Raw genomic sequence first — 14,743 nt, forward strand, 5'->3', positions numbered from 1 at the left:
GCCATATCGCGCACAGCAGCATACGTGGGCGCAAATCCACGTAGATCTAGATCAAGTATATGATCAACTATCACCTCCTCTTCTAGCTTAGTGAGCTTCTTTGAGTTAGGCTGGCAATCGCGTCGAGCAGGTATACCAGCGCGTCGGCGGCGGATTGTTCGTTCAGACACGTTGTAGACAGCAGCAGCGCGACGATTACTTTGTGTTTGATGGAGATTAATAGAAGAAATAGCAAGCTGAATATCTGCTTCATTTAAAGCTAATTGAGTAGCGCTACGTTGAGCCATTGTTCGTTGAGATAGGAGAGGTGCGCAGGTTTGGTGGGGTGCGGCGCTCGCTTACCTGCGGCGCTCGCTTGCCACATACGTTAGTGGTAGTACAGAGGTGGCTTTCAAAAGTTCTTGCTGACAGGGGTTCCTTGGTTACCACCGAAAATATAGCCGAAGACTAAGAATTATACTATATTCGCAACTAAAAGCCCTTAAAATGGAAGTTTGGAGAGAATAGTAGCTACTAAAGTATACACTTACAGTAGTACACTAACTATATTAGGCATTATTTCTTGCACGCTAAGTAAATAATGGAAACGTTATCACGAGAATTCGGTCCGATGGATCCGCGCCTTAGCAAGAACTTTTGAAAGCCACCTCTGTAAATCTAATGCTCACAATAATAAGTGTACAGGCGGAAATAATAAAAGCAATGTCATGACCAATCTCGGACGACAAGCCCGAGCAGATTAGGGAATGACCAAAGCATAGAATTCCAACGCCAAGCCAACGTGTACGCCCATTGACTGCATTACATTTTTCTTTCTCAGGCTTCCCTACTTGGGCCATCTGGGCAACGAATTTGGACGCGACTGGAACATTGCAGCGCGCTCTTTTCTGGCAATAAACATCCCTAGAATCACAGTGGCGACGACAAACAAGACGATTTTCAAGGCACGCCGTACCTTGTCAGAGGAAGAAAGAGGTGCACTTGACATTGAGTCAGACGTCGAACATGCTTAAAAAGGAGGAAAAAAATCATGTCGACGGCTGCTGGCGCCAGTAGAAAGGAGGAAGTGAGATTGAGCAATTAATCCTGCTCCTTTTCGTACCCTGCTGGCTTCTCCAAGCCATGGAGCTCGTAGTAGCGAGAAGTGCCTGTCAATGTGTAAGCAATTGCTCAGTCAGTAGGCCAGGAGTCGACTTACAGCTGTAGCCCTTCCAGTCAAAGTTGTCCTTGGGATTGCACGAGCACTTGTGCTTTAGGCGGTAGTCTTCGCCCGTGGGGCAGTGCGTGAAGGGAACGTGGTAATAGGCAATGTCGTTGAAGAAGTGGATCTGGTCCTTGGGCAGAAGCAGACCAGCGGCAATCGAGTGGACCGGGGCATCACCCCATCGCTCGTAGAAGAATCCGCCCGCATGGTCGAGAGAGGTGAAGAAGTCAATGTATGCGTCGGATCGCAGCCAGTTGAGGTTACCAATCTCAAAGTTGGACCAGAAATGGCAGTGGTTGTATGTCTCGCCGCCGTCGTCACTGAGAAACTTCATCGAGTTGTCCTTGCTGATGTGCTGGGGGTAGTGCTTGGTGAAGTTCTTGGTTGCGTCCCAGAGGGTGGGGATCGTCTCGACGTACTCGTACAGACTGAGAGTGAAGCTGTACTTTTTGTTGTTCTCGGCCATGAACTTGAACGTGTCGTAGTTGATGTCGCAGTACATCTTGACGCTGGGCTCAACACGCCAGTACCACTCGTAGTCGAGCATCAAGGGGTGGCGGAAAAAGAAGCCCGACTCGTAGCGGCACATGTGTCTGTAGCTGACCGAGTCTCCGTAGATGATCTTCTTCTCCTTCATCTCCTCGCGGACCTTTGCGGCCTTGTCCTGGTCGATCCATTCGGGGAACGACCAGTGCTCCTTGGGGATCTTGCCGTACTTGGTCTTGCCCGACACGAGGGCCGTGGTCACCTTCTTGAACTCGTCGTTGAAGTCGTCGTCGTTGAGGAAGACCCAGTCGTAGTTGAACTTGCGGTTGAAGCGGTCCTCGACCTGGCGGATCGACTTGGCAATCTCCCAGACATCCGAGTTGCGGGCAAGCGTCACAAACGTCGCGTTCATGCGGTCGCCGGAAGCGGTGGGAGGCGGGAGCGCCTTGTCGTTGGGCGTGGTGGGGGGCTTAGCGCTGGGCACAGTCTTGGGCTGCTCTTCGTCGTCGCTCACCACGGCGGCGTTGCCCTGAGGCCGGCCGGCGGGAGTCTTGACATCCTGGTAGGCTGGCCAGTTGGTGGCGGGCACAGACGACGAGGAGCCGATTAGGTAGAGGAGAACAAGGGCCTGCGACGTGTCAATGGCGGATCAGGGCCGCGCGAGGGGGTGGAGCGTACGATACTCGCAAAGACAATGTAGCGGAGATAGCGCTGGCTGCCTGCCATGGTCGAGGTTGGCTACGACGGCTGGGCGGACGATTGGTACTTTGCACGGAGACGGGGGGCCCTCCACTTTGCCTGCGTGCTGGTGGCGCAAGTGAGGGTCGGCGGTGGTGGGTGAATGGGTGGGTAGGTGGAGGAGCGTGTGAGGTACAGGCCCGGGGGGGTGAAGGCTTGGGGCCGAAGGGGCGCGTGGCGTCTTTCTGGCGGCTGCAAGGCTAAGGAGCGAATACTAGGCGCGAGGCATGCGCAGCAACAGGCAAGCAGGAGGCAAACGGCGAGGGAAGAAGGGGACAGACAGCGAGAGTGAGCGAGAAAAAGAAGAAGAAGACGGAGCACCCAGGGGGTGTTGCCAAGGGCAGTGTCAGCGTGAAGTCAGATTAAAAGGAGATGGGTTCCCGTTGGCAGCAGAGTGGCAGGACTATACGAGAGCGAGGTAACCAAGTGTGGCTGAGTAGGGCCAGCATATCTTTTGGGCCTGGGGTTGGCGGTGCCACGGGCGCTAGTGGCAGCAGGGAGCATTGTCGCCCGCCGCCGACCACAACAAGAGCCACCACCGACGACACGCGACGCCAACGGCCATCACCACCATCCAGACGGCGCCAAGAGCGATCCGACTGCGGTGCTGCCTGTGTGCCTGCTCGCCCCAGCTCTGCCTGTCTGATTGCGCCCATGCCACCGCCGCATCCCGCCCAATCTGCCCCGACCCTCGTCGCCCAACGTCACCACGCCCGCCCACGGAATATCGCCTCTGCCGCGTGCTGAGAGAACACCCCCGCCACCACCACCACTACTACTACCATCACCACCACCGCCACCGCCAACCCCATGTCTTTCTTCGGCTTCGACACGAGCCTGCCGCGCGACCGGGGCCACTCGTCCAATGCCCCCGGCTTCGGCCAGCACGACGCTTTTGCTGCCCTCGGCGGCGGGGCAGCCGATGACAATGTGTATGTCTGCCGTGCCCTCGTCGCCCGCCCTGGCGCCTGCTTACCCCTCCTAGCATCGACTTTGAAGACACGTACGACGGCCTAGGCGACCAGCTCGACGATGACGCCGACGACCACAACCAGGACACGTTTGGCGACGGCCCTGCCACGCAGCAGTCGGTGGGCAAGCACTTTGATTTTGCTGGCCAGACATCCTTGGTCGCCAGCACCCTGCAGGAGGAGCAGATGCTCTTCCACGCCCGCCAAAAGGTCCCCCAGCAGCAGCAGCAATATCAGCAGCAACAGCAACAGCAGCAGCAGCACTACCAGCAGAGGCCGCCAGTCCCCACCGCCTCCAAGCCCAATCGATCGGGCTATGAGAGCTACAAGGACCCCGAGTACATTCCTCAGCTCGAGGCGCGCGCCGACATCTGGGGCCTCAAGCCCAAGCAGCCCGCAGCCCAGCGCCAGCCCTCCCCGCAGCCCCCAGCAGCCGCCCAGCAGCCTGCGCCCACCAGGAAGGTCATGAGCATGGAAGAGGTCGAGGCCATGATGCGCGCCCAGTCGCTGAGCAACAACGAGTCCAGAGCTACTCCTCCAGCCCAGCAGCAACCCCTCGCGGGCTTCTCAGGCTACCACCAGCAGCAATACCAGGATCAGCAGCCGCAACTTGCCCAGGGCCAGCCACAGTATCCCGGCATGCCTGGCCAGTTTGCTCCGCAGATCTTGCAGAGACCCCAGCAACAGATCCGAGCTGAGCTTCCGGGCCAGCCTGTGCAGTCCCAGTCGCCCCAGCAGCCTACCATACTCCAGCGACAGCGGCCCCAGTCCAACGACCACAGTGTCCAGCCGCGACAGATCCTGCAGAACCCCAACCGTCTGTCAGGTCAAGGCCAGCCCATGCAACCCGGCCCACAGGGTCACTCAGTGTCTCGCAGTCAACCAGGTGTCCACAACAGAGGCCCCTCGTTTCCTGGAATGGTCATTACCCACCCTGAGCAACTCCTCCAGCTGTCCGAGGCCGAGCGTGCTGCTTTCCTCGAAGAAGATGCCAAACGAGCCAAGCGCAACCACAAAATTGCCCTCTTGGCAAAGGACAATGGCCTCATGACGCCCCAGGACAAGAACTTCATCACCCGCATTCAGCTGCAGCAGCTGATGACTGCGACTGGTAACGTGGAAGAAAGGGGCCCTGAAGCTGCCATTGCCGAGGACTTTTACTACCAAGTGTTCAGCCAGATCCGGGGAGCTCCACGCCACAACCCCCACCAGCCAGCGAGCCAGTTTGCTCAAACCTACCTCTTCCAGACCAACAATCGGTTTGGCGCACGTCGACATGGCCGCGGAGGCGACAACCACATGCAGCGCATGGAGCAGCAGATTCAGCGAGCTGTCGAGGCTGCAAAGGCTCGACCAAAAGCCAAGCAACTGGTTGTGGAAGGTAGCTTGGGAAAGATTGCGTTTAGCAATTCAAAGACACCGCGGCCGCTGCTCAACCTCAAGCGACCCGAGACCAACGACAAGCTTCCCAAGCCCCACAGGTCCTCGATTGCCGATCGCAAACAGGCCCTTCGCAACATTGAGGCTATCTACAAGACCCTGATGCAGATGGAAGACCATGAGCGGGCCATGCCAATGCCAATCCAAGAGAACAGCCCCCCTGAAGCGATCCAGGCGCACATGGAGTGGCGATCACGCATCGAGACGCTCCACGAGCAGCTCTGGCAGAGCACCAAGATCATGGAGCCGATAAATCCCAAGCATGTTGTGCCGTCCTGCAAACAAGCGACTCGTGCTAACGTGTTTAGTACTCCGCACCCCTTCATCTCGATTCTTTCACACGCCAAGGGCAAGAAGGTGATTCCGCGCCTCTTCCGCCACATCAACGAGCAAGAGCGCATCACGGTCGTGACCATGATAGTCGTCCACCTGGATGCTCTCTCCGTAGTAGGCCATGCCGTTGCGACGCCCGACGAGCCTCTCAGTGCTGCCATTCGAGAAGAGGTCGATCTCTTTTCACAGACGGTCATGTCGCCCATCCACGCGCACATCTCGGATGCGCCGTTGAACATTGTCATTGGTCTCCTAGGACTTGTTTTGGACCGCACCAACCTCCACGTCGTCGCCCGGAGCAGGATTGGTCTTACTCTGTTGACGTTCCTCATTTCTCGGGCTGAACTGCTGAAGCAGTCGGCGCCCGAGATGGTGACTGACTGGCAGCAATGGACTGGGCTTTACAACCGCTTGTTCGACGTGATTGAGCCTGTCCTTCCCTATCTGTTCCCTGGAAGCATCAACGACACTGACGACATGTACATTTGGCAGTTCCTGGCTGCAATGGGGGTGGGCGCCAGTCCAGAACAGCAGCAGAGGCTTGTGCTCGGCGTAAAGGACCGCGTCATGGAAACAGTGTCTGTTAGCAAGGCCCTGCCTCCTGACATGGCCAGCGCTCGAACGGCAAATGTGAACCTGTTCATGAGAGCCATTGGGTTGGATGTAGAGCTCCTCGGATGAAGTAATGCACTGGCACATGTTTGAGACAAAATAACGCCGGTGGCTGTGCTGATGCAATAGGCGGTTGTCGGAGAGGATGGAAGACCCGAGGTTGAAGCGCCGACATACCAGGCATATCGAGGCTTGTGATATGGCGGTGGGTATCTTGTGGCTTAGACGACGGGCGCAAGCAGAGTGGGCGATTGGAAATGCACGAGCAGGAGTACTGTATATGGGCTTGCAAGGAATTGGCATATTCCAGCAGCGCCCATGACGCGCTCGCATGCAAAGGCAATGCTCGCACCGAACCAGGGAAGACGAGCAACGTCCATGTACGAAGGTTAACAAAAAAGCGTTGTTATTTAATGTCCAAATATACGCATTGATTTCATGCTAACGGCTGCCGCCTGTCAAGATGATGTCCGGCCCCAATATCAGTGTACAGGTCCGTGCGCATACAGGTGGCTGTACGCCACTCTCAGGCATTGTCAGTTGTTACATGTCGGTGGCTGAAGATGCTTCTCTTGGTCGAGCACCGAGCCGTGGCGCGCTCCCCTGAAAGTCGTGGTTATTTGGTCAAGTACTGCCGCAGTGACATGGTGCCGGCGCCGGTCCCAGCGGGGGGGGGGGGCTTGTTCTGGTTATCTGACGAGCAAAACACACGGGTTGAGTGTTTTGGAAACACAACTGTTCGGATTGTAACTCGAGCACAAACGGCCGAAACATGAAGCCGTATCGGCGGCAAACCCGCGATGTTTACCTGCCGGAACGGTATTGTCATGCCGTGATTCATTATGTTTTTCATGACAGAAGGAGTTTGAAGAATCCACCAGACTTCTGGGGCACCAAAGGCACCGGGCGCACACGGTACGCTTAATGCCGCGGCACGACGGCTAAGCTTCGCCAGGATGCGCTTGTGTGGCGATTGGAGACATGGGCAGCGCCATTGGCAGACGGCTCTGCCAGCTGCTGCTTCTCGAGTAGCGGAGTCGAGCGGCGTGTGGTTTCATCGGCTTCATGTCGCCCAGTTAGCTTGTCTGGCCTTGGCATTCTGAAACGCTTCGCTTGGGGCTGCGTCAGCTTCCACGCCCATGCTCTCAGCCGCCGGCAACGGGTAGCGACGCGGCATCGGGAACAGACTTTGGGCAGCCGCATGTCAGCAACAACAGGACCGTGGCTGGCAGACTAGGTGTAGTCTCGCCCGGCCAGCCTGAGAAACGCCTCGACGAGCCTGGCGCCCCCGACCTCCCCCCTCGCCGCCCTCCGCCCCCAGTCGCTCGCCGCCAAGGAACTGGTTCGTGTATCCCTCGGCCTCCCTTTCTTGTGGCTTTCGCCTTTGCCGTGCTACGCCACTGAAACGCAACCGGACCCAAGCCACGCTGCCTGTCCACCCCTCGACTCCTCTCCCGCTCCACAATTCCTACCGGCGTCAAGCTGGACGCGTAACAACGTCCATCCCTTTATCGATACCTCTCCGATGGGGCTCTAGACGCCTACTGACCACTGGCTTTGCGCCCGCCTGGCCCACATGGCTTGTCCTGACACGCCAGTGGCCAGCTAGGCCCGCATCTAGCCACTGTGCCTGAAAACCTGACAGGAACTAGGCGTGATGTTCTCCATACATCGTCGTCAACACACCACGCGTAGCGTTTTGTCTGCTGCCGCGTGGATCCCCGCCTGGTCTTGAGTGTGGGCTTAGCGCCCTTGACCCTTTGATTTATGCGGCGACATTCGATCAAGTTTCATCTGTTGTCAAGTTGTACTCCCGCTTCAGCGTTGCTATTACCACATATTCCTTCTTTAAAAGTCTCTCTCCTCGCACTCTCGTTCAGTGTCCTCTCACCAAGGCCCAACTCCGCTTTCTGTTTCCCGGGGAAACCACGTTTCGTTTCGTCCTTTTCTTTTCTCCTCTCCCCCCTTCTTTTCTCTTCTTCTCAAACGATAGGTTCGTCCTGTCAGGCTGCCGGTCAGCGTTCGCCCAACATGTCTTCTCTCCGATTTATCTTTTTTGTTGCTCTTTTGGCAGCCGTTGCGCTAGCCGTCCCATCCCCCAAGATCCAAAAACGCTCCTTCAAGGTCCCCAGGCAATTGAACACGGCCCATCCAACTGGCCCTAATGGCCCTGCTGCTCTGAGGAAGGTGTTCAGGAAATACAACTTTCAGATGAGGGAAGACTTCATGGTCAAGGATGGTTTCATCTCCTTCTCCAAGCAAAGCCAGGATAATGTCACCACTGAATCTGCTGCCGCTGCTGCCGCTCCTGGTGGCACCAACAAGACTGGAACCGTCGCTGCCAACCCTGCGAACAACGCTGCCCTGTTCTTGTCACCCGTCGATGTCGGTGGACAGACCCTGAACTTGGACTTTGATTCTGGTTCTTCCGATCTGTAAGACTATACTCGTACATATTGAATGCACTGTGTGCTAATCTGTAACGCGCAGTTGGGTGTTCAGTACTGGTCTTAACAAGGCCTCCATTGGTCAGCACGCTGCTTTTGATCCTACCAAGTCGACCACTTTCAAGAAGATCGATGGTGCTCAGTTCAAGATTAGCTATGGCGATGGCTCTGGCGCTTCTGGTGTCGTTGGCACGGATGATGTTACCATCGGAGGTGTTACGGCCAAAGCCCAGACTGTCGAGCTTGCTACCGCCGTCTCGCAATCATTTGTTCAGGACGTCAACACTGACGGTCTCGTCGGCTTTGGCTTCTCTGGGCTCAACACTGGTAAGTCTTGTGGCTCACAGTTGCAGCATCTTGTACTAACAGTCGACTAGTCTCCACCAACGGTCAGAAGACTCCCCAGAAGACCTTCTTCGCCACCGTCATGAACAACTTGGACCAGCCCGTGTTTACCGCTGACCTCAACCCGGACGGCTCTGGAGTTTACGAGTTTGGAAAGATCGACAGCACCAAATTCACTGGTCAGATGGCCTGGGTTCCCGTCAAGGCTGAGACTGGCTTCTGGCAGTTCCCCTCTACCAAGTTCGCTGTCGGTAACCAGGAGTTCTTCAACCCACAGGGCTCTGATGCCATTGCCGACACCGGTACCTCTCTTCTTCTCGTCGACCAGCAGGTCGCTGAGGCATTCTACTCGCAAGTCAAGGGTGCTCAGCTCAATGCTCAAGTCGGTGGTTTCATCTTCCCCTGCAATACCAAGCTACCGGACATGAGTGTTGCCATTGGCGACTCGTACATGGCCAAGATCCCCGGTAGCCAGCTCAACTTTGCGCCTGTCGACCGGGCCAACACGACTTGCTTCGGTAGCGTGCAGGGCAACCAGGGTGCCGGTCTGCAGATTTACGGCGACACCATGTTCAGGGCGCAGATTGTTGCTTTCAACGGTGGCAACCAGTCGCTCGGTATCGCCGCCAAGAAGAATGTCAATTAAGCGCAGTCGAATGCCGCGAGAGTCTGTTTGTAGTACAAAAAGAGCCCAAGTAGGTATACGGGCTTGTAAATAATTGCACCTCGTTTGAACCATTCACTTGGAAATATATGAGACGGCCGATAGTAAAGGCAGAGCAAAGTACATAGCTGCCACTTAATGAATAAAATATCATGGAATCAATCTTGTCTGCTGCATGCCTGACTGTGAGGGGGGACGCTAGTGATAGCATGAGGAAGGCGCGACCTGGACCCAAAACCTAACCTCTGCCTCACCGTCCTACATCGCCGGCTGGGGCTTTCTTGTCACATCACTTAGATAAATTATACTGTTCGATACATTGCTTGTGCCTGCAATGGATTCGGGGCTCGGCTCTGGCTCCCCAGGGCAAGACAACGAGCCCAGCCTGCTCGAGTATGCGCGAATGCAGAACATCTGCGTAGACTACACGACTGAACTTGTATCCTTTCTCAAAACCGGCGTACATTCCAATGAGACCTTCGACCAGAGTCTCTGCGACCTCCCTGACTCCTCCATCACTAATGCAATCCCCGCACTAACGCGAGAACGGCTTGCGGTAAGCAAAGAGACGGCACTGTTGCTCAAAGCAGTCTACAGCCTTGAAGAACACCCCTCAGCCAGCTATTTCGGGAACGGCGGAAACCATCCAAAGCAAGAGCTCCCTGTGCTCCAGACAGACCACGACCTTGACCTGTTGAGTTTCGCTAGTGTGACGCCACTCGACTGGAAGCATATCAAGATCCCGTCCGAGATTATTATTGAACAAGACGACGAGGGTCTGGAATGGCCGACACGTTATCTCTCAATCGCTAAGCGATGTGACGCGCAAGCCAAGGCTGAGAAGCTTGTCGTCTCAAGACACGCGCTAGTTTTTCTACAAGAAGCTATCCGCGATGCATACGTAGTGGATGACGACGAAGCCACGAAATTCGAGCGCTTGGAATACGAGCAGGTATGCGGCCCGAAAACTTTGTAAACTAATACTGACTAGTTCAGGCTCGGGCTATTCGGCCTATCACGCCTCCTTTGCTTCCGCTCTCTCCGTTACAAGTGCCTTACGTACCTTCATCGCCCACGAATCATCTGCCACTACTATCAGATAGTAGTGACTCGGTCCGTGCAGAAGCATGCAGCCTGCATGAACAGATCATGGCCGCTGATTCTCTTACGCGGAAAGAATCAGACAGTAGCGACTCAATGCTTCTTGACGTCGTCCATCCGTCGCCGTTTAGCCCGCTGTCAGAAGCACGCGCATCCACTCCTTTGAAGCGCAAAGCTGAAGACTTGAAAGTGGAAGGGCCGCTAACACCACCTATCCTTTCCACCTCGCCAATGAAGAAGCTCAAGTCGGTTTCTTTTGCTACAAATCTAGACGAGTATATTTCATATGAGCCGTGGAGGCGGGACAGTGACACACATACCACCAGCGAGGATTTTGATGAGTTGTTCCGGGACATTGAGCCGCTAGCCGAACACGCGAGAAGGAAAGTAAGGAATGAAAGGCTCTCTGATGCTGATACAACGGCACGCGTAAGCGTTCCAGACATGGAGCTGTCATTACCCGTGGCGCCCTGGCTTGAGTATTGCGAACAAACCCGTAGTAAGTATCGATATGACGGGCCTACCGAGCTTCAAGCGCAGATGCAATTCCTGAAGAGAATCAAGCGCGAGGATCTCAAATCAGCAACATCTTGGCATGGACTGTCAATTCCGGAAAGAGAGTTACAATGGGGGTTTCTGACCACAAAAGTCTCTACCCTGAAGCTAGAAGAGAAACTCCATGGTGAATCCGAAGTGGAGCGGGTCTTGAATGAGATAAAATCAGGTAACATTGCGACTAGCTCGACACAGGTATGGAAATGTGACGGGTTGAGAATCCTCGATGCAGATGAAGAGGATGAGATAAAACCAGCGGATTATGACGAAAGGCGTGATGTGAAAGCTGCACTGCACAAGCGCAAACTGGAGATGGAAGAGGAGGCTGCGCAGGAATCGACCAAACGGACAGTCTCACAGTACCCTCCATGCCGACTGGTTCAGCTGCCAATGGACGCGTCGAAGACTCGCCATAGTGGGGAGCAGATATCCAGTGCACATGATCCAGTAAGCACGCAAGCAAAAACGCTCGATTTTAACAATCAAAAGCTTCGAGCAAAACGTCTTCTACAGGAATCCATACAAGATACAAAACACGCGGGTAGGGAGCTCATGTTTGGCGGGTTTTCAGCCACTAGAGCTCTCCAAAGATTCATGGAGACGCGTGGAAAGACTGTCAGTTCTGTAAAACCTGACAGAGTTGGGCTGCCTACCTTGAGCAGTCATGACCAACTAACGACCAAAACTGCACCGGCCGGGCTGAAAGGTTCCTCACACAGACAGACTGTAACGACACTAGCTGAGCACTCAGAAGAGGGGTTGCATAAGGCAGGCTCAAAAGGCAGAGGCAATACAGTTATGACGATACCTTTGCCGGTACTTCCCAGTGTCCCGACCGATCTTAAGCCATCTTCTTTCATTATTTCCACAAGATTCCTACAGCAAAGGGCACTGTTGAGACAAATTGAACAACAATATCCAAAGGCCGAGATGGTATACCGAGACTATGCTTTGCCGCACTCAGCAAGCAACGAGGCCGACATGATTCTTTCGCCATCCACCGGTCTGATTCTCACCACTCTGCAGCAGATCAAGCAAAGAGCTCTTCCTGGCCGGCCTGAGAGATCGCCGATAAAAGAACATATCGCCACTCTCCAGTTACGGTATGAAAGGCTGCTTGTTCTTGTCAGCGAGGGACTGAGCAGTGGATTGGAAGAACTAGGGTCCAGTCGACTCGAGGATCCACGTGATAGAGAGGTGTTACAGGAGATTGAAGCCTTTGCTGCTCAGATGGAGGGTGATGTACTTGTTCAGTATGTTCGTGGGGGCGAGAAGGCCCTCGTGTGTTCTACGGTGATAGAAATGGCAAAGTATGGACTGCCGCATGGCTCAGCAGACATTGGCGATATCAAGCCCATAGCTCAGGAGACCACGGTAAGCACATCAGTCCCTCTCGATAGCACAGCATCTAACTCTCGATTGGCAGTACGAAGTCTTCCTCCGCCGAGCCGGTCTCAATCCATTCGCGGCCCAAGCAATCGTGGCACTGCTGAAGAAGCCCTTGAGTCTGGAAGTTGGACCCTCGTCAAGCTCGCCGTTTCCAGCTGAGCCGAAGAACATAGCGGTAGCTGGCCTTGGTCGCTTTCTCATGATGAGCAAGAAGGAGAGAATACACGCATTCCAAGCGCTCATGGGCGGGAGCAGGATACTGAGGGGCGTCAGTGATGTACTAGACCAGAAATGGATCAGCGCTGCGCATGGTTTCAAGATATGACGCAACACGGCTCAACGGCATGCTGATCTTGGGATGCGTTTAAGACACGCTTATGTCGAGAGTCTATGTTTCAGCCATGGCGGCGGGGACTAATGCGCCACGGGAGTTTCGCAGTGGCCGTCAGTCACGGATATTTTTTGCTAGACAGCAACGGCTGATGTGGGGTGAAGCTTGGACCCACCATGACGCAGGCAAAATGAATTATGTCCAGGCCAGTCACGATATGTCGTTCTTTCATGAACACGGCTCTATGCTCAGCTCGCAGCCTCCGTGCCACCCAAGTTGCCTCTGGTGCTTGATCGCATCCTAGATACCGTCCAACATGTCTTCTCCAGTGGGCATAATAATCTCCGGCCGACCCGTCATTACCGAACCTTCTTCCGTCATCTCGCCTACACAGTCGGCGTTCCAGATTCCCTCGCAGCCGTCGTTTTCGCACATTGTCGTCTTTCTCCTCCCCGGAATCACTCTGCCTGATGGGACTGCTGCCGCCGTGTACGCGCAGCTGCCCGGCACAACCGACTTCAAACTCCTCGGCGCCATCGCCAACGAAAAGCCCAGTGCCATCTTCAAGGTCAATACGAAAGCTGGGGGTCCTGCAGGCGGCGGCTTAGGCAGCGATGATGCCATGGTCGATGAGGGCGTGTCTATGGAAGCGGCAAATGGTAGCAGCGCACCGCTGGCCCTTGGTATAAGCGTGGAACCTGCACAACAAGTCGCTGCAGCCCTCGAGCAAAACAAGGCGCGCGACGCTGCGATTTCGGCAACGACAACTGTGAGTCAGGGAAACGAATTGGTCGTCAGGGGCCAGAGGAGTGTGGAGACAAAAGTGCTCGCGCAGAGAATCATCAAGAACTGTTACGACTTTTTGACGAGCTGGGGCACGGGCGATACTGTGCCACTCAAAGCCTTCCAGGCATGGTGGACCAAGTTTGAGGGCAAGATTGAAAGGGATCCGGGGTTTTTGGAGCGGAGCGACGGTGGTTGAAGGTTTGGAGATACCAGCGAGATCGCGAACGTGGCTGCATTACTAAAGGATGCTATGAAGATACGACATACCCACACAGATACGAGATAATACCCCAGGCGGCGCATGAAGCCAATTCAAACCGACTTGTTTACACCATTCCATTCCGGCTCCGCAAGCCACGCCGTGTACATGGCATGAGGCCACGAGACCTTGGGCGCCTTCTCGGGATTTCGCTTTGCCTGTTCGACAACTGCGTCGCCAAGCACCTTTTCGATCTCTGCCCGCCCGTGCTGCGCCTCTAACTTCTCCCTCATTGGCTGGAGCACCTCCCATTCCGCGCTCTTTCTTCCAAAGTCCGTGATTACAGCAATTCGCACGAGTCTGGAGAGTTCGCCTATGCGTTCCGCGATGCCGGGAGATGTGTGGCATGCAATGGCCGTCCAAACGCCATGCGCATCCGCTTCGCTGACGCCAACGCTGGAGAGATGCTTGACTGCTGCATCGGCTCCTTCGACCTCGAAGCGCTGTGGCCCATTGCATTCTTGCGTAGTGCCCATATCGTGGAATAGACATGCGGTAAATAGCAGGTCGCGCTGTAGCGGAACCGTGAAGTACTTGGACCTGTTGTGTTTTGCTATTGCCTCTGCGTAGTGGAAAACCCGGATGCTGTGATTCAGAATCGAGGGATGCAGCATGCTGGCTGCATGCGCATATGCCCTTTTTGATATCGGTGTATTGGGTAGCGAATCCAGGGGGTAAGTGTCGGATTTCCAGTTGCCATCTCGAGCGGTTGCGCTGGCGAGGTCGGATGATGGGCACATATCTTGCAATGCCGATTTATGGGGAGTGTTTTGATGTAATTACAACTGTTGAGTTTGCAGAGTTTGCTTCCTCAGAAGGTCTGTTATACATCTTTGCTGCGCCCTCTTGTCATGGATTTCCTGTTTAGGCCAAGCGTTGAGTGGAGATTGTCATGACACAACTCCAAAAGTGCACCTTTGGCAACATGCTGACAGGTAAAAAAGAACGATATATTTGGTACATAATGGCATTATAGTTCTGTTTGTGTCCATTTCGCAGCTCTATGTGCTCTGCATAGCATGTCAATTACCAATCAGATCGAGCTGCCTGTATGAATGTCCTGGGCATTCCTCTAATACTTC

At 54.8% G+C, this 14,743-nt stretch overlaps 6 protein-coding genes across 6 annotated transcripts; 4 read left to right on the top strand and 2 right to left on the bottom strand.

Moving 5' to 3' along the window:
- Positions 1-1,080: 1,080 nt before the first annotated feature.
- Positions 1,081-2,416, bottom strand: SETTUDRAFT_89459 (glycosyltransferase family 15 protein; the record flags this gene model as incomplete). The annotated part of the gene is made up of 3 exons (XM_008027378.1): positions 1,081-1,148; positions 1,199-2,318; positions 2,369-2,416. 3 exons carry the CDS (start codon positions 2,414-2,416, stop codon positions 1,081-1,083), a joined length of 1,236 nt encoding a protein of 411 aa, XP_008025569.1.
- Positions 2,417-3,147: 731 nt separating this feature from the next.
- Positions 3,148-6,204, top strand: SETTUDRAFT_163108 (uncharacterized protein). The gene is made up of 3 exons (XM_008027379.1): positions 3,148-3,360; positions 3,414-5,099; positions 5,148-6,204. Exons 1-3 carry the CDS (start codon positions 3,239-3,241, stop codon positions 5,851-5,853), a joined length of 2,514 nt encoding a protein of 837 aa, XP_008025570.1. The 5' UTR covers positions 3,148-3,238; the 3' UTR covers positions 5,854-6,204.
- Positions 6,205-7,815: 1,611 nt separating this feature from the next.
- On the top strand, positions 7,816-9,388 carry SETTUDRAFT_135600 (uncharacterized protein; the record flags this gene model as incomplete). Its single annotated transcript, XM_008027380.1, has 3 exons — positions 7,816-8,219; positions 8,275-8,558; positions 8,609-9,388. 3 exons carry the CDS (start codon positions 7,816-7,818, stop codon positions 9,220-9,222), a joined length of 1,302 nt encoding a protein of 433 aa, XP_008025571.1. The 3' UTR covers positions 9,223-9,388.
- Positions 9,389-9,574: 186 nt separating this feature from the next.
- Positions 9,575-12,610, top strand: SETTUDRAFT_87328 (uncharacterized protein; the record flags this gene model as incomplete). Its single annotated transcript, XM_008027381.1, has 3 exons — positions 9,575-10,141; positions 10,237-12,270; positions 12,323-12,610. The coding sequence occupies 3 exons, from the start codon at positions 9,575-9,577 to the stop codon at positions 12,608-12,610; spliced, it is 2,889 nt and encodes a 962-aa protein (XP_008025572.1).
- Positions 12,611-12,932: 322 nt separating this feature from the next.
- On the top strand, positions 12,933-13,598 carry SETTUDRAFT_87611 (uncharacterized protein; the record flags this gene model as incomplete). Its single annotated transcript, XM_008027382.1, has 1 exon — positions 12,933-13,598. The coding sequence occupies one exon, from the start codon at positions 12,933-12,935 to the stop codon at positions 13,596-13,598; it is 666 nt and encodes a 221-aa protein (XP_008025573.1).
- Positions 13,599-13,720: 122 nt separating this feature from the next.
- SETTUDRAFT_58380 (uncharacterized protein) lies at positions 13,721-14,170 on the bottom strand (the record flags this gene model as incomplete). Its single annotated transcript, XM_008026968.1, has 1 exon — positions 13,721-14,170. A coding segment is annotated over one exon (450 nt), but the record flags the coding sequence as incomplete, so codon positions are not given.
- Between the last annotated feature and the right edge of the window lie 573 nt (positions 14,171-14,743).

The sequence above is a fragment of the Exserohilum turcica genome, assembly GCF_000359705.1.
Source record: "Exserohilum turcica Et28A unplaced genomic scaffold SETTUscaffold_2, whole genome shotgun sequence".
Taxonomy (NCBI): Eukaryota; Fungi; Ascomycota; class Dothideomycetes; order Pleosporales; family Pleosporaceae; genus Exserohilum; species Exserohilum turcicum.